The 19,830-nt window shown below is 45.1% G+C and overlaps 1 protein-coding gene across 1 annotated transcript in view; it reads right to left on the reverse strand.

The window, feature by feature from the left end:
• SPTBN4 (spectrin beta, non-erythrocytic 4) overlaps positions 1-19,830 on the reverse strand; it is a 130,439-nt gene that overhangs the window by 66,022 nt on the left and 44,587 nt on the right. The window contains exons 16-19 of the mRNA XM_066581209.1: positions 16,719-16,856; positions 14,829-15,585; positions 12,046-12,248; positions 9,386-9,476 (exon numbers count right to left, since the gene is read on the reverse strand). Coding sequence (XP_066437306.1) covers positions 9,386-9,476; positions 12,046-12,248; positions 14,829-15,585; positions 16,719-16,856 — 1,189 coding nt within the window. The remainder of the gene's footprint in view (positions 1-9,385; positions 9,477-12,045; positions 12,249-14,828; positions 15,586-16,718; positions 16,857-19,830) is intronic.

The following is a 19,830-nucleotide window of genomic DNA, read 5'->3' on the forward strand; positions in this document are numbered from 1 at the left end:
GGAGGCATTACCACTAAGAGATGCTCTGCAAGCACAGACAAGTGCCTAGAAGCTTGCAGGGATGGTGCCCACTGGGTGAGTATTTAATTTTTTTTCAGCTTCCTTGGCTGCGTTATCAGCTGTGCTGAAAACACAGCCAAAAACCCTGGTATAATGCATGCCAGCGCTGCTGAAATTGTAGCGTTGGAAAATGCTGCGTTCAGTGCAAACGCCTGTGTGAGGGAGGCTTTAGGGTAGTGATTCTGGGTACAAGTGTGTTGCATTTTTGCTTGAAAAAACACATCACATCTATGTACTTGCAAGTGAAAAAGAAAAAAATGCTTTAAAAAAATCACAAGTGGTTTCAATGATAAAAATTGCATCGCACTTCCATGTAAATTTGTTTTTTAGAGCTCCCATAGGAAATAATGGTCGATTACTTTGGGAATTGCCCAAAAATAGGACATGCAGGAATTTTTCAATCTCACAGCAATGCTGCGAGAGGAGAATCGCTCATGTGACTGGACACATTGAAAGGAATGTGTTATTTTCCCGTGCGAGTTCAGTCCATATCGAATGGAACTTGCGCAAGAGAATCGCCTGTGTGAATGCACTTCATCTGCCAGTGCTTTTAAATGTTATGGCTGACCGGTTTATAGACAGACGCTCTCCATTTTAAGGATCACTTTATACTGATGTTAAAAACAGTATCAATCCGTCAATCATATCATATCTCCACATCTGTTCCACCAGAAAATGAGCTTACTATGGATTTGGGATGTAAGGATCTGTAATACAGCGCTCATCAAAATGATATGTAACTCCATGAGCCTCGGTTTTTAAAATGTGGTACGTAGAGGTTGTATCTAATGGATTCATACGAAATCTGTGAGAAACAAATATTACTATGTTCCATCATTTGTCATGTTACAGAAGAAATACTTCTAGGTAAGGACATGTTCTCACACAGTGGCACCATATAGTGCGACATTTATCAAAACTGTCTCAATGAAAAACTGTTTTCGGTGCCCAAAGCAACCAATCACAACTCTGCTTTCATTTTGTCACAGCAATTTAAGAAATGAAAGCTGTGCTGTGATTGGTTGCTTTGGGCACCAAAAGAGGACTTTTGTTACTTACAGTAAAATTCCTTTCTCATCATGTTCATTGGGGGACACATTGGGTATAGCTGCTGCCACTAGGAGGCAGACACTAAGCAAAGAAAGTTCGTCCCTCCCTCCAGCTATACCTCTCCTGCAGGCACTGAGATAAATCGCTTTGTACATAAGCAGTAGGACAGAACAAATTAGCACAATTGAAGGCGATCAATACAGATGATGGCCAGAAAACAAACAGTTCTAGGTAAAAACCAGGCCAGATTGAGGATCTTTTTTTCCCCCCGATGAAAGTGACGAGAAAGAGATTTTACGGTAAGTAACAAAAATCCAGTTTTCTTGTTCGTGTCATTGGGGGACACTTCAAGACCTTAGGACTTTCTAGAACAGTACCCAAGCGGGTAGGAAAAAGATATGGTGGTGTGGTCAGCCTGTTGTTCCCAGTGGGCATGAGTAAGTGACAGGTCCACCTGCGGCTGCTAAGTAATGTATACTGTAGGATTTAGAGATAATGAAGACTGGAAAGTGTTCCTATCACTAGGAAGGCAGATTGTCAAGAAAGTGCCTGTAATTTTAGTAGGATGGTATCAATTAGGGAGAGTGATGCCCTTGTCCTTTAACAGGTACGCCGTGTTGAGAACAGATATGGACAGACTAGCCGGTGGTAGGTGCAATCAGAGCCATGCTTGCCAAGGATAACTGATTTCTGTAGAAGCTGAGGGAAGAGACAGACTAGATCCTTAAAGGGGCTGAGAAACAGGTGAGAAAAGCTAAAGAGGAAAGTACTATGCGTTCTCTAGTTTGCCAAAAAAGGTAGACTACGACCATGGTTGAACCAACACTGAAAAAAAGATTCCATCTTGACCTTCTTCAGAATTACAGGACCCACAATCTGGACTGCTCTTGGATGGAGAAGGTCAGAAGAGCTGCGTTGATGCTGATTCTCCGACTGTCTACTACTGGATGCATAAAGTCAGAAGACCTTAATTTGCAACAGTACGCTGGATGCTGATGATATGGCCGTGACAATGGGTTGTTCTTTTTGGTCTACCCGGTTGACCAGGTAGGTCAGTGCTGCAGTCTGCTTCAAATGGCCTAGAGCAGAGAACAAACTAAATAGGTCTGCTTGAAAAACAGAAGGGTACCGAGAAGAACCTAGATGATGATCCCAAGGAAGGATTCTTGTGGGATCTGTTCTGGAACGACAAAAGGGAATGACCGGAATTCCCTTAGAGGGGCAATAGTCCCATTGGAAAGTGAATAACACTGGAGAAGAACAAGATTCATGATGCGCCAAGTCTCAGTTCTATTGTTCTGTCCAGACGGGATGGCTTCCAGAAGAGGAGAGTGAGGTAATTGGAGAAAGATCGCATGCGGAATCCGACCCGTCTGTGTGCATGCGGCCTTACCCAGACAAGTCTCATGAAGCCTCGTCCATAGAATGCCCTTCTCAGGGGCAAAAAAATTGTAATCATGAAAGGTTGGATTTGAAATCGGGGCGTCTCATCGTACTCTTCAGCCTCAACTACTTTGCTACCAAGATTCTTTAGACTCTAGCGAAGAGTGATATGTATTGTATGGAGGGAGTAAAGGATTAATGATCAATACTAGCTCTGAGCAGCATGAATATGAGAAACACAGCCTGAAATGGGAGGGCAATTCGCAATTGAGAACTGCTCCACCTAGGGAGAATGAGAAGGCAAATACTGGAAGAGCTGCCGGTACCGAGATTAACCGCAACGTAAATACTCCCTCATAGCAGGGGTTAATGAGGCTATATGGCAGATGCGACTTAGAATAAGCCAGAGTTCAGTAGGTATATGATAACCTGCTCTGCGGTAGGAGGAAATGAGCTGTCTGGCACCAGGAATAACTATGTGGTTACAAAGATACCTGCTGACCGATATTTGAGAACATGGTATAACCATGCTAGATATGGACTGACTGTATGCAATTATCCTTCTGGCTATTCAGCAAAAATAGCATAGTTAATGGGAGACGGAGTGTAGCAACATACTGTAGGATGATGCCTTCCTAAGAGAAAATAAGGAAGCCAATCTGATGCTCCCCAGACTGACAGATCCTGCTATGTAGAATGTAGCCATAATGTAACTGTGGTATGGAGGTAGTACTGCTACCATGTGGATACTGTATCACACAGTAAAGAAGATACTCCTCCATGAAGAGGGAAAAGTGACAATCTGATGGCAGCAAGCACTGCACAACCATGTCCCGTACGGATGCCAGTGGTAGAAGAGTTACACGTCATATGACAGATTTAATGTGGCTGATTGAGACGGCAATCACTACCTTACAGTGGGGCTGTAATATAATTGTTCTACACAGGGAGAGGGGGATGAGGTGGCCTAAACTTGCAATCACCACCTAGTCCATTACATACAGAGCTGAGCAGCAATACCATTCTTCCACCTATGGACGAGGCAAGGAGGCCGTCTGGCACTTACATACACTATATAATGATGTCAGATACAGATTTTGGCAGTAATTCATTCATTCTGCCTGAGGGGTAGTAAAGGCGGCTTTACGCTTTTATATATTGCATAATCATATCAGTGTAGAATCCAGGCGTAATACATTTATATCTTGAGAAGGTGACATGATGGCCTGATAGCTCCATTTATGATCATGACATGAGTCCTGTGTGACTGGACTAACTGACCTCATCCTGACATCTCCATCTCAGTGCGTGGCATCACCATAACTCCCAGACACTATGCCCGCTGCCTTGGGGTCATATTCGAATTTGATCTCTCCTTTACCCCCTATATCCAGTCTCTGGCCCGAACATGTCAGCTGCAACTCAAGAACATCGCAAGAATCCACTCTTTTCTTACCGTGGACACACTAAAAACACTCACTGTTGCCCTCATCCACTCCCGCCTCGATTATTGCAACTCGCTGCTCATCGCTGCCCCCTCCACCCCCGCGCCAGACTCTGCCCCCTCCAATCCATCCTGAATGTGGCAGCCAGGCTCATCCTCCTGTCCAGTCGCTACTCGGACACCTCTGCCCTGGCTGCCCGTCAAATACAGAATTCAATTTAAACTCACTACTTTCATTAATAAAGCCCTCCACAGCACCGCGCCGCCCTTCATCTCAATCCACCACTCAGCCCGGGCCCTCCACTCCGCTAATGAAATCAGACTAAGTGCCCCTCTAACTCGAACCACTCAATCCTGCCTCCAAGACTTCTCAAGAGCAGCATGAGTCCTCTGGAACGTGCTACCCAAAACTATCCGGACAATTCCTGACACACAAAACTTCAGGCGTGCTCTAAAAACGCACCTCTTCAGGAAGGCATACCATATCCCCTAAACCAAACCCCTCTGTACACCACCTGATAATATGCTCCCTGTCCTACTGACTGCAATCCCTGCTAGCCACCATTAAACGCCCCCTGCAGTCATACCGATTCAGCCACTATACTTCTCAATTTTGACCACTGTCTATGTGTATAGCATCCCTCACTCTCCACCTCACCATACCTTTCACATCCCCAGCCCCTTTACCTTCTGTATCACCCAACTATCTGTAATATGTAAGCTTGTTGGAGCAGGACCCTCACCCCTGCGGTTTCCATTAATTGATTACTAGATATAACCGTGGTTTTGTTTCTGTTCCCTGTCTTATAACCGCTGTGGAATATGTTGGCGCTATATAAATAAAGATTATTATTAATGAGACGGACAATTGTTGTCATTGCTGTGTAGTCATATCCGACGGAGATTCAGAGTACCACGAAGATCCTTCCTATGAAAGGAGGTGACGCGATGGAGACTGCTTATCATAATTGTGCAGTCATGTTTGATACAGAGATTCACAATACAACCAGTTACTCATCCTATGGAAGGGGGTAATGAGGCAGTAGATGATCGCCCATACCTGGAGTCATGACAGGTGCAGCCTTACTGTACAACAATTACTTCTCCTAGGTAGAGAAAATGTACTTGTAGTATCTTCTCCACCATGCTAAGTACAGGGTACACGTGCACCTGTATCCGAAGGAGGTTCTTTGCATCACATGAAAAAACACAGTAGGCATAACTGACTCCTGTAGATGGTGAGAAGCTGTCAAAGAGGGCACCTCGCCCACTTCAGTTGAGAGACCAGTGAGCCTGAGACGCTGATCCTGAGTGAAGGAGTTCACTAATATTTGGTGCCCTGCCTCAAAATAGACTAAGGGAGAGGGGGCATCTAACCTCCAGATCATATTAGGGTAACGGTGTTGATCATAGAAAACTGTGTACCCCTAGCCATGGACATTCTCCGCCTCAGGAATTATCTCTACAGCTAATACAAAAGCGGTAAGCGGTAAGAGGTAGCCAGGTTTCCAGTACCCAGGAATGTCAGACTACCACACAGGGGGGGGCCATACAGTGGATATTAGTTGATTCTTGTCTGAGAGGGCCCCACACTTTTCTATGCAAAGGACTGTGGGATGGCAAGGACTCCCTCCAGTACCCTGACAGGAAGACCCACTTCCAACTGTAGCCTGTATAGGCTACAAGCCTGGTCCCCCATTAGAGAAGTTGACCGAGTCAGAGGAAGTCCTAGCTGGCCAGAGGGATTCCTGCCTCTGAGCCCATTAGAGGTGCGCCACCACGGGCATCAGTGCCATGATGCCCATCAGTGTCCCACCTTCTGACCATGGCTTGTGAGGGCCCAGGAGCCAGGATGCAAACCAGCAGTACTGATCCTTCCAGAGGTGCATGACTAAGGCACATAGAGTCCCCCGGGAGTGTAGAGCTGGAGAGGTGCAAAGCCCTCCACCTAGCATAGGTGTACATGGCGCAGAGGTCCTCTGAAGCTGCAGAGAAATAGCATCCATGACCGGCGACAAAGCTAGTATGGCTGACAGGCCATGAGGGCAAGCCAATGACTGCTGGAGGTGGTAGGGGGCCACAGGCCATGGCGGAGGGCGACAACAGAAGGATGAAGCCATGGAGGGAGGGGCAGGGGGCACCACTGGGAACTACCTGATTGGAATGAAAGAAGCCAAAGAGGAAGGCGAAAAGGTGGAAGGTGAGGGGAGATAACGACATACTTACCTAATCCCATTTCATCACCTCATCGTCATCCTTTTTACTTCAGCTCCCCCAGGGCACAAGCAGGGTCACCGCTTCAGTAACTGTCACTTAGTGGTGACAAATCGCTGTATATGGGAAGGTAGGCAGGAATCTCAGGTGACCCCCATGGCTGGGGAGAAACAGAGTGGCTAGTGCGGCTCTGTTCCAGGAAGGAGTAACAGCATGTCTGTGGCAGCACCGTTCAGCGTCCCCACTTATGGCCCATTTACACAGGACAAGCTGTTGGGCAAACGAGGCTGGACACTCGTCCCAGTGATGTTGTGGTGTCACACAGGAGTGAGAATCCCTGGCATCGCCCACAGAGCTGCCAGCATGGAGGTGGAATGGGCAGGAGAGAGTTCTCCCCCTGCCCATCTCCATTCACAGTAAGCAGAAAGTCGTTCAGAAGTGACCGACTGCGGTTTACACTGAACGGCGTGCTGCTGAGTTCTCTGCATACAGAAACTGGATGACAACGATTCTCGTTCAATCGCTGCATGCATTTACATAGGACGATTATCGTTCAAATTCCTGCAGGAGTGTGGGAACTTGAACGATTCTGGACGATAATCTTACTTAATAAATGGCACTTTAGGGATAATCAGGGAAGTTGGATCAACCCTGATTCTCACCTAGAAGGAAAAAAGGAAAAATAAAATCAAAGAAGCCCTCCAGAGCAGGAGGTCGGCCTCATATGGACACTAAGCTAAGATTGATTTAGCTCAGTGCTTGCAGTAGAGGTATAGCTGGTGGGAGGGACTAACTCTTTCTTTACTTAGTGTCGCCTCCTAGTGGCAGGAGCTATACCCAAGGTCTGCTGTGTCCCCCAATGACAAAGATAAGAAAGACAGTTTTAGGGTGCATTCAGATGACCGTATGTCGGCTGGGTTTTCACGCCCAGCTGATATACGGCGTCTCTCTCTCTGCAGGGGGAGGAGGCTGGAAGAGCCGGGAGCAGTGCTCTGAGCTCCCGCCCCCTCTCTACCCCCCTGCACTATTTTCAATGAGGAGAGGCGGGATGGGGGCGGATCTAATTCCCCCCCCCAAAACGTAGCCCCGCCCCATTCCGCCTCATCTCATTGCAAATAGTGCAGAGGGGCGGAGAGGGGGCAGGAGCTCAGAGCACTGCTCCCGGCTCTTCCAGCCTTCTCCCCCTGCAGAGAGAGACGCCGTATATCGGTTGGGCGTGAAAACCCAGCAGATATACGGTCGTCTGAATGCACCCTTACTGTTAGACAATTATGATAAATGAAGCCCAAAATGTCTGTTGCCCATAGCAACTAATTACAGCTCAGCTTTCATTCCACCACAGCTGTTTAAGCAATGAAAGCTGAGCGCCGACTGGTTCCCACGGGCAACAAAAACAAGTTTTACTTTAGACAGTTTTCATATAAGAGGCCCTAAGAGTGCCTATGATTACTGCTGTGATGTAGTATTACATGGCGGCCAGATAATGGCATCACTGATTTTACCCTTCCCGTTTGAATTCAATTGAAAGGGTGAAATTTACTGCAAATCTACAATTAAATCTGCAGCAACTCAGCGATGTGTGAATGCACCCTTGGTACAGCTTTTAGTGTGGATTTTTGATGCACGTGAAACACCTTAAAGCACGTGTTTTAATTGTAAAAAAAAATGCCAGGAAGACATTTAAAAAAGCAATGATTGTTGTAAAACATAGTAACATAGTAGGTTTGGCTGAATGAAGACAATGTCCATCTGGTTCAGCCTGTTTCAACCCTCTTGTTGATCCAGAGGAAGGCAAAAAACCCCAAAAGGCAGAAGCCAATTAGGTGGAAAAATTCCTTCCCGACTCCATAATGGCCATCAGAATAATCCCTGGATCAACATCTGATAGTTCCTACCTGACCCCAAGACCCATATCAACAACCCCGCTGGTCACCTATTGTCTTTATCCTGTAATAACATTACGCTCTAGAAACACATCTAGTCCCCTCTTAAACTCCTCTATGGATTTTGCCATCGCCACGTCCTCAGGCAGAGAGTTCCACAGTCTCACTGCTCTTACAGTAAAGAACCCCCTTCAATGTTGGTGATAAAACCTCCTTTCTTCTAGACGTAGAGGATGCCCTCTTGTTACTGTCGCAGTCCTGGGTATAAACAGATCATGGGAGAGATCCTTGTCCCCTCATGTATTTATAAATAGTTATTTGATCGCCCCTTAATCGTCTTTTTTCTAGGGTGAATAATCCTAAACTCTGGGTATTCCAGTCCTACCATTCTATTTATTAATTTAGTTGCCCTTCTTTGAACCCCCTCAAGCACTGCAACATCTTTCCTGAGCGCCGGTGTCCAGAACTGGCATTGGTTGCTCCAGAGTTTTGAAGTGCATCACGTTACCAGCACATGTCAATACACCCCAATGAGACCCTTATACATTAACTAGCTGATATACCCGGCTTCGCCCGAGTTAATTTGGTACTGGTGTTTATCTGGTGTTCACACGGAAAATCTTATGAAGTGGTGGTTACTTTAGAGATACTGAGGAAAAACATATGTTCACCATTTTGCATAGTTCTCTGCGTTACCCAGGAAACACCACGTGGAGGTAACCATGCGATGTTTCCTTTATATAAAATGACATCAGGAAGTGAGAGAATTAGATTATGTACATAAAATTTGGACACTAATTCTTTTGCGCTTAGAATTGAATAATCGAGTTGGGACCCATTAACTTTTCATATTTATGACACAATCAATGCTTGTGCGAAATTTCATGTTTCTATGACATTGGAAAGTGAGAGATTTAGATTATGCACGTAAAATTTGGACGCTAATTCTTTTGCGCATAGAATTGAATAATGGAGTTGGGACCCATTAGCTTTTCCTATTTATGACATAATCAATGCCCGTGCCAAATTTTAAGTTTCTATGACATTGGGAAGTGAGAGATTTAGATTATGTACGTTAAATTTCGACACCAATTCTTTTGCGCTAGAATTGAATAATCGAGTTGGGACCCAATTACTTTTCCTATTTTGGAGATAATCTATGCTTGTGCCAAAATTCATGTTTCTACGACATCGGGAAGTTGGAGAACTTTTGGCGAGGCGAGTCAGTCAGTCAGTGAATCAGTCAGTCAGTCAGTCAGTCAGTCAGTCAGTGAGTCACTGAGGGCTTTCGTCTTTATATACATAGATGACATCGCAGAGAAGTGGACAAGGAGACTGCAGCAAGTCTTACCTCATTGCAGTCCTGCAGGAAGTGCTGCAGCTGTAGATGGTCTCTGAGTCTTTGCAGCCACTTCTGAGCAAGCGCCATGTTACGTTGGCTCCTGGCGAACAAAAATATCATCCATACATGAAGTGTTGGATAACAGAAACCCATCCTCACCCAAGCAGAATGTGCTGAGCTCCATGCATTCATACAAAGTTTTGCCATATTTTTAAATTTATTTTTCCCGGTATTCATTATAAGGCACAAATAACATTTTCATTTCATCATAAGTGTTACTAAGTTTCCACCAATACGGATATGTAAAGTTTTTTTTATATCTTATTACTTTTGCACAATACAAGCATTTATCATGGAAAAATATTTTTTCGCTGGCCACAATCAGTGAGCCATAACATAACACATATCGATATTCTTCAGCGCTCCCATTTTGGGTATACATAAAGGTCCTTTTACCAAGTAATCAGCCAGTGCTAACGACCGCTGACTGACAAAGAGCATGTTGGTTAGCATTGGTTACGTCTGTGTACACGGGCAGATTACCTGTTCTGTGGGAACGTATTCCCGTTTTTTAGAATCTATTCGGTATTTAGGATTCCTTCAGATGGGGTTGTTGGCGCATGTTTTTGAATGCACAAAACACGGAGGATAGCACTCATTGACTTCAATCGGTCTGTTTTCATGAGCGTGTTTTGTGCGCAGATTTTGTTTGCGCAAAAAAATAGGACCTGCTCCATTTTCCTGCGTTTTGCGTCGTGAAATGCCATAGAAGTCTATGGCAGGGGCGAAATTAGGAAAGGGGAAGGGTGTGCCACTGCGCAAAATGCAGGAAAAAAAGACAGCTGGACCGCATTAGGATTTAATAGCCAATCAATTCCACAGAAAGGGAGTATCGCGTGTGCGGGTGAACTGGCCCTGCGTGTGCAAAACGTACAGTAATAAGCGCTGACATGCATGCAACAACCTGATTACCAAACATCTATTGTGTGCAAATACGGTGCGCTGCGGTGTGTGTATTCGCGCTGACGCTCATCTGAAGCCGTCCATACATAGAAAACCAACTGCGATCAGAGTGAACTTGTGGCTGTTGTGGCCAGGAGTAGGCTGTCAAAGACAGCAGACGGCCACTGTGTATGGAGCAGGCTTGACTCCCATGTCCGTTCTGAACAAACTCTACACACATCCAACATACATGTACGTTGGATATCGCCAAGCGTATAGCAGTATGGTTGCCTGCAGCCACCAGTGAAGGGGCTTACTTGTACACTTCCCACCTATTTTAACAGTTTTTATTATTACGTAATAGGAAATCCTACAACTTTTTAATATACATGTATTGAAAACATATAACTTTCTTATACCAGTGCAGTGGCCTCTAGCTGTGCAGCAGAATGGTACATCTAGTCCATAGTAGTGGACGTCAGTCATGTGACCCCTGGTGTTCACCTCCCACTCATCAGGTATTTAACAGGTGACTATCCTACTACTGAGGAGCAGAACTCACACAGTACTACCTGCAGCGTCATTGGGTCTGTGGAGAAGCAGCTCTTCTATGCTTCTCCATGTTTCCTCTGTCTGGTGGGTTTTCTCAGTTGACTTCATTAAACAACAACAGAGGGACATAACCGGAAACAGTTAGCAACAACTGTTAAAAATAAACCAGACACAACTGCCTATGGGCCGGCCGATATACGTTACCATCTGGTGCACGGGATCAGCGTATATGCCGTCGGGCGGGGGTAGACAGCCTAGCTCTGCTAAGCTGTTTCCCTCTCCCCTCCCCCTTGCCAATTCTCTGTAAGGGGAGAAGGCGGGACGGGGAGGGAATTAGTGTGCTGAGTTTCTGCCCCTTGTTGCTGTTTGCAATGGGAGGGAGTGAGATGGGGCGGAGCTAAGCTCCACCCCACCCACCCCTTCCATTGCAAAGAGCAGCAAGGGGCGGAGAGGAGAAGGGAAGGGACTGCTAAACTTTCTCTGACCTCCCTTTTTCAGCCCGTCATTGGCTCCCATAGGAGTCTATGGCAGCGGCCGTAGTCCGGCCAGGAAGATAGTTCCAGGACTGCCTTTACGCCGTAGAAATACGTCTGTGTGATCTGATGTATTGGAATCCAATGCATCAGATGGTAACGTATATATCGGCCGGCCATGAATACAATATACACTGGTGTGAATAAGGCTTAAGGTGACATTCTCCTGCTGTTATTTAATAAAGTCAACTGAAAAAAAAACTGTGAAAAATATGCAATCTGCTTCTCCACAGCCACCGGCAGGCATGATGCACGTAGTGATACCTGTGAGTTCAGCTGCTCAGTAGTCTATTGCTCACCTTATCTGATCAGTGTGAGTTGAACACCAGGGGTCACATGACTGATGTCCATTACTATGAGCAGTCCAGTCCACAGACTGTAAAATTCTACTGTGGGGCTAGGGGCCGCAGTGCTGGTATAAGAAAGGGATGGGAGCAGAATTTTAAGAACATGTATATTAGAAAATTGTACGACTTTCTATTCCATAACTAAATAAATAAAAACTGTAAAAGGTAATAGAGAGTGGACAAGCCCTTTAATAGTATGTTAGCTCCTGAGCCCCATCTAGTGGTGGCTTCAAGCACTGTCTCTGGAGCAATAAAGTAGTACACTAGCTCAAGCACATCATATCGACATCCTCACCTCTTCTGAATGGCTGCAATCCTCTCCTGAACTCGATCTGCAAAGACATTTCCAAGTCGTATCAAGCTCTCTCCTGCCTCCACTGCTATCGTCACCTTCTGTGAATTCATCTCCATGGTGGTGAGGAAATCTCTGTGCTTCTTGATGGCTATTTCTACCCCCTCCACAGTATTAGGTAACTCAACATGAGCCAAAGCCGATTCCTACAATCACATGAGAATCAAACATTACGATGTTAGAAACAATGGCAGAAACTTCTGAGTTGGCTGCAGATAAATTCCTCTCTAGTGTCTAAGTAGTATTTTTTTTCCTTACTTTTTCCTCTTTTTTAGTCATTCTTCTGCATAAATGTTAAAAATGCATGTATTTCTTCCCTACATGCCTGCTAAGAGGTGGGCAGCCCCTGGCATGATGGTTGTGGTGTGCGCAACAGGATACCAAAAGTATATTGTCTCCTGTTTCCCCTCTCACAGCATGCAGTCTGGTGAGTGTACCCAAAATGTGACAGCCACTCAAAGACTTCTTTGTAAGCCAGGCCCTTGACTTTAATTTACATGCCTGCCATCCCATACGTCATCCACAAGCTGGTCTAAATCTTGTGCATGAGCTGTGCATCGTGGTACCGATGCAAATAAGGAGGATGGAACAATACAACTGCAGCGCCACCTACTGGATGGCAGCATTCCTTAATATCAATGTGTCCCTTTAGACAGGTCTTTATAGCAATGAATGGGAATTATGGACCAAAAGCCAGCATACCATACACAGACAGGTGTTGCAAGGTTTCTGTCCCTCATCAGTGTGCAGTAGGTTTTCTGGCTTCAATAGTGAGAGGTCTATGCTGTGTGGCAAAGGGTATCATCCCTCCTTGAGGAGAGCACCTAGGAGGTGAGTGAGGAGACACCTAGGAGGTGAGTGAGGAGACTTCAGCCCCATTTACAGGCTACGATTATCGCTTAACATTCGTTCAAACAATGGCTTTTGAGCGATAATCTTTGAGTGTAAACACTTCCATCTTTCACTCTTCGGCTGAATGCTGATTTTTTAGGAGGGCATAAAATCCATTGTTTAGCCGGAGATAGCAGGGACCGCATGCTTTGTTCTGCATGAGAGCGGCTGATTACAATGTATTCAGCTGACAGCCCATGCGAAGTCAATGCAGCTGAGTGCAAAGTCCAGACCACATAGTGAGATTTGCAAACAGCTGCTGGAATCTCATTTGCACACAAATGAAGCTGATAAAGTACTAATACATTACATTGCAATGACACAAAGTGAAAAAGAGTCCCACCTTTCTGCTGACATTCCTGCTCTCATGTAGTCAGATGCAAAAAAATACTCACATAACCTTTCACCACCCAGTCTTAGTGGTTATTCTTGTAAAGAGAATTCAAAGAAGAAGTCGGGAATCAGGTTATAAGTGAAGTATTCTTTGCTTTTATTTCTTCAGTGCTCACATCTCAAGACTGACCATGTCTGTCCTGAGATGTGAGCACTGAAGAAACAAAAGCAAAGAATACTTCACTTATAACCTGATTAGTGCCCATTAGTACTTTATGCAAAATGGTCGCTAGAACTATCAATCTTTCAATCATTTGAAAGGTTGTCTTTGCGTGTAAATGAGCCTTTATAAGGACATGTTGTTCCTCTGGGAAATGTGCAAATAAAGAAAATGGAACCATACCTCTGCAGCACCACCTACTGGATGGCAAAAGTCCTGCATATTAATGTGAGAACCTTTATACAGGTCTTTATAACACACCAATCAGGGCATTCCCTTTCCTTTGTAGCAGATAACCTACTTAACAAAAGAGTGTGATGGGGACTTTTTCCTATGTTCTCTGCTAGATATACATCAGAAGTAAAGATTAAAGGGAAGCTTTGATCACTTATAAGCACAGTAAACTAAGTTTATGGGTTTATAGAACAGGGGATGAGGAATCCAGGGAAGTGTTTTTATACTTACCTGGCTCCCTGCTCTCTCATTGTCAGCCCTGAAAGTTGGTGGGTGGTGCATGCATCCGACCTATCTCTGCAGTTAGTAAACAGACTTACACACACTGTTCTCTATAAGTGTGTATGCGCACTGACTGCAGAGATAGGTCGGATGCATGGACTGCCCACCAACTTCCAGATCTGATAGTGAGGGAACAGGGAGCCAGGTAAGTATAAAAAGCACATCAGTGGATTCCTTGGCCCCAGTCCTATAAGCCCATAAACTTAGTTTATGATGCTTATAAGTGATGACATATCCTCTTTAAAGGGGTTGTATAGTTTTGAAGTGTTGATGGCCTGTCCTCAGGATAGGCCGCCAATAGGAGATCGGATGGGGTTTGTCAGCCAGGACTCTGCTGATCAGCTGGTTTCCGGGCCTGTACGTTCCTGCACTGAGCTGATGTCTGCAGGAAGCAGACAGCTCCATTCTGATTGCAGTGGCCAGGCTTGGTATTGCAGGCCCTGAAGTGAATGAGAACTTATCCTACAATACCAAGCCTGACCACTGCAGTGAGAATGAAGCTGTCTGCTTCCTGCAGAAATCAGCTCAGTGCACGAACGCAGCAGCCAAGAGAACAGCTGATCGGCGGGGATGCTGGGTGACAAATTCCCCGCTAATATACTATTGAGGACCTATCCTGAGGCCAGAACATCAATAGTGTACAGATAGACAACCCCTTTAATTTGCACAAATATAGCTTATTCTCATGTATTTCGCTGCAGATTCCAAATTTTGAGATATGATTTGCAAGTCTTACTTTCCCCTAACACACAGAGTCAAATCTCACCTGGTTATTAAGGCAAGCCTCAGCCTGCTTAACATCTCTCAAAAACAGATGGAATATGTGGGACTGGACCAGGACCTCCCGTCTGTTATCCCACATCTGATTCAGTTTGTTCCACCCAACTTCCAGCTTCTGCAGCCACTGCTGGAGGGAAAGGTACGGGAGGTCGGCCTCCTCCAAACTAAGAAGATCATTGACTGCCTGGATATTGTTGTAGTCCTCCTCATATCTATTGATCTCTTCTTTCAGAGAGGCATGCAGTCCCAGCAGCCTCTCCGCCTCTGACAGGTTGGATGGCAGCTCTTCAGCAGCGACCGCAGTTTGTGTTTTGACCAACCAAGTGAGAAAGTTGTCGAGATCTTGAATAAACTGCTGCAGCTTGCTGGCCACTGAGAGAGAGTCCTCGCATCCTTGTAAAGTTCTCTTTAGAGCCTCCCACTCTCCGCTAATTTCCTCAAAGTGCACAAGCACCTCCATGGCCTGGGAAGGGTGGCAGGTGGCAAGAACTTCTGCATCTTGCTGTAGCTGGACCAACTTGGGCTCAAGAGCCACTAATGCTGCCTCCATGTTGGAGAGCTTCCGCTGCAGGGCGAGAACCCCACCCAGCTCTCCGCTGCCACACTGGGGGGTCTCCATGGCTTTCCTCTTCTCACGGATCTGTGACTTTACCTCAGTGCACTCTAGGAAATAGTTCTGTAAGCGAAGGACAGAGGAAATTTGTTCCTTCCTCTGCTCCACGAGCTCCACGATACGGTTCCACCTGTTCGGACACAAAAATAGTGATAAATGAACACTATTCTACAAAAAAAGCAATAACCAAAACAAGTATTTATTTCTATATGTTAATACTTAGTGGGACTCCTTTGGCCCTAATGACATCAGATACTCTCCGTGGCATACTTTCTACTAATATCTGATACATTTCAACTGGTATTTCCCTCCATTCATCCTGCAAACGTCTGGCAAATTCTCCCTAAGAAGATGCATTGGGATTGTCATTGGACAGTTAAATAATGAAAGAACGTTTTATGGAGTGACGAATAACACTACTCCATCTTCAAAGCAGATGGACATACCTGGATGTAGAGGATGCTTGAGGAACGCCTTTTGTCTGAGTTTGTTGTGCCAATATGGCAGAGGTCCTGTTATGGTCTGAGGATGTTTTACATTGCATGGTTATAGTCCACTGGTTGTAGTGGCAAGAGCCATGAACATGGAGGTTTACCTTAAAATTCTAAATGATGTGGCAACACTTTGGGAACGGTCAGCAATACTTCCCAGAGGACAACTAGCCTTGTCACACATCCAAAGCGGTTTTACCTTGGTTTGAGGGTATGGATGTTCCAAGATTGGATTAGCCTGTGCAGAGACCCCGACCTGAACGCTACTGGACATCTTTGGGATGAAATGGAATGCAGGTCATGAAATATGAACAGCATCCATCTTCTTTCAGATAATTTGCCAGAAATTTGGAGGATGAATGGAGGGAAATACCAGCTGATGTATATCAGACATTAGTAGAAAGTATACCATGGAGTGCAACTGATGTCATTAGGGCCAAAGGAGGCTCCACTAAGTATTAACTTATGAAAATAAATGCTACTTTTGATTCTTACTCAGTTGTCCAATTATTTTTGGTAGGATAGTGTAGATACAGAATTAAAATTCCTATTCATTAAAAAACACCAGTAACTACTATATGTCCCTGGGTTGTAGCTGCAAAACGTTTTGGGAAAAGGCTGGGGACAATCAACTTGACTATGTTGCAGGTTCTACAAAATGACCCCATGTTAAGGTAGCCATACATATTAGATGAACGTCAGCTGAATTAAGTGCAACAAGAGAAGGGGAGACAAATCTGTGAGTCATTCTTTATCCAAGCAACTCCCTTACCTGCTGTTCAAGTGATCTTGACAGGCCCGGACCTCTGATGAGCTCGGATGTCCCCCTTCCAGCAGCTGCTGCACGATCTGGTTGACGTCCAGCACACGGCCCATCAGACTGTTCATCTCCTGGTCCAGGCTCTCAAATCTAAAACCCATTAAGGAGAATCCAGGTCACTTATACTTCTACTATCCATAATCACGCTCTATATAGATCACTAGGCAGATAGTTACATTGCCTGTAATGTACAAAAACCAGTTATGATACGGATATATTTTTAATCCCTTCACTACCAGATCTTGCAATAACAGACTTGGATGTTAGCAGCTCAACATCCACAGTTGTCACACTATGACACTCTAACCAATTTCACTTTGGGCTAAGTCTGAGGGCTGTACCTGGGGTTCTTGGTTTTCACCCTTTAAGCCCACTAGTTAGGATCTGGTCTTCGCTGTGGGGTGCCCTATACTGTTTTCTCAGAAATGCTCTTGGCATAGAAACAGTTTCTGTGGGCATAAAAAAGTAATCTCTTTAGAATGTATAAAGTGTGACCATTATTTATATAAAAGTTTTTAAAAAATGAAGACGAAAATTACACTATCACATTAATATGAAGGGGACGGAGGGTGGGAAGAGGTTTGCCCATATTATACACTTCCGGTCAAAAGTTTTAGAACATTTCAGTTTTTTAAAAATATTTACATAGTTTAATGTCTCAAATTAACTTTGAAATGAAAGAATTGAACAAATAAACAAGATGAATAAAAATAATGGATTAACTTAGTTTTACCAAATAAAATCTAAAATTTTGACTCTTCCGAGTAGCCCCCTCTAGCTGATTTAACAGCTTTACACAATCTAGGCATTCTTTCTACAATTGCATCTAGACATTATTCAGAAATTTCTTCTCAACATTGTTGCAGAAGTTCCCACAAATGTGCTGCACTTGTAGGTTGCTTTGCTTTCACCCTTCTGTCCGAAACAAGCTCAATGTGATTTAAGTCTAGATACATTCTCTGAAGCCTGCTGGCTTCTTCTTGTCTTCTTAAGTAGATCTGACATAACCTAGAAGTAAGTTTTGGATCACCGTCTTGCTGTAATATGAACCCCTGACCAACGAGGTGTACACCAGAGGGTATTGCATGGTGTATCAAAATGTTGTAGTAGCCCTTTATGTCCAGTGTGCTAGTCACCCTGTGCAAGTTGCTAATTCTGGATCCAGCAATAGAGCCCCAAATTATCACACTTTCTCCTCTATAATTGACAGTTGGTGTCACACACTCAGGAACCATCCTTTCACCTGCTCGGCCATGATGTCATCAACAGCGGACACACAGCAGGAGAGCTCCCGTCCTGCAACTCCTATTCCTTTGCCATCAGGCCTCCTGCTGCTTCATACACTCTCCTAACCGCTTCCACGGTCTTTCCGGAGAGATGACGCATCGATTGAGGGGCCCAGTCTGTTGCCGTGGAGGCTTCCGGTCTGCTGTGGCCTAGTGGAGTAGCTGAAACTGTAGGCCAAACTTGCGGGACTGCCTGTGGCAGCGGAATTGAGTGCTGAAAGATCCTGATTCACCATCTGGAGCCTTGGCAAAGGCCCCCTGGCCTAGGAGAACAGGTGAGGAGTGCATATACAATGCCCATACTACCAAAAATTATGTCCTGAATACTGCGGAGAGGGCCTATACTTTTAAGCCCTGAGAGGAACAAGTGATGTAACCACCACCCAGTAGTCTCATTGGCCCTAGGGAGATATCTGGAAGCCCCCCTGCAACAAAAACTTGCATGCAATAGCTCCACTCTCCAGCATTAGCGGCTCACCTTTCAACTGTCCCTCTGTCCTCCAGCTTGTGGTAATACCAATACCACCAACGAGTTTGCTAATCTGCAGAATCCCCTTAACGCCACACCACCTATCCTGAGCGTACTCATACAGCTGCCTACTGTGGCTATGTAGTCACAGAGCTGCGTAGCTCCACACAGTCACATTCAGCTATAACCAGCACCACCTTCAAAATTTGTACGTAGTCTAACCTTTTATACCGCCTGCCGCATTAATGTGTATGGATGGCTAGAGGAGGTCGCAAAAAGACCAAAACTGCACTTAATAACAAAGTACGATCAGTCAGAGACTTCCTAGAAATGGCAGCCACACGTTCCAGTATGCATGACAAACAGAGTCATCCGACAAAACAGCAAACAGGCTCAACGCTGGGATCCACCTCAGCCTTAAGCCAACCAACCTCTGACCCATTTTCACTACCTCCACATAGTCCTGACGCAGACTCGCTATCCCAGGACCTATATAGCCAAGAAGGTATTGGCCTTACACATGAAATGCAAGATGGCCCTGCAACCCCATCAGCAATGCCAGAACCAGTTCCTCCAGGCCAATCAAATTATTCCCCTGACGCCATAATCCTATCCAGATTTAAAGATTTACTATCCAGTGAGCTCTCCAAAACCACGGCAACTATAACCAATTCCCTCAGGCAGGACCTCTCAGAAATTGGGAGAAGACTGGACTCATTGGACTCTAAAGTTGACTCCACAGTACCTAGAGTAAACCAAAACTCAAAGATGGCGTCTGACCTACAGGAACACCTAGAAGCTGCCAACATAAAAATACAAGATCTAGAAAATAGATCCAGAAGAGAGAATTAGGGGAAATCAGGGGATTACCTGAAAGCATCACAGATATTTCCAAAGAAGTCTCTGACCTCCTCCTATTGCTAAATCCAGACACTGAACCTTCTCATATGGAATTGGGCAGAGCCCACCGGGCCCTGGCAGCACAGCGCAAAGAAGTCCTCCCTCGAGATATAATTGTGAAGCCTCACTATTATTCCACCGAAGAGAAGGTTATCCATCACAGGCCATGAGATCCAAATATTCTCTGATATCTCTCCAGGGACAATACGGAGGCACAGATACACTGAAACCCCTTCTGCTTTGCCTAGCTGACATTCGGTATCGTTGAACCTTTCCCTTTCGTCTGTGTTTTTCATATAAAAATAAGCAACACGGGTTTAATTCTTTTGCTAAAGGGGAATCTCTCCTACTCCAACTGGGCCTCCTCTCAAAAGAGCTTACCCAACAGAGCAGCTCTACAGATAACCCT

The sequence above is a fragment of the Eleutherodactylus coqui genome, chromosome 10, assembly GCF_035609145.1.
Source record: "Eleutherodactylus coqui strain aEleCoq1 chromosome 10, aEleCoq1.hap1, whole genome shotgun sequence".
Lineage (NCBI taxonomy): Eukaryota > Metazoa > Chordata > Amphibia > Anura > Eleutherodactylidae > Eleutherodactylus > Eleutherodactylus coqui.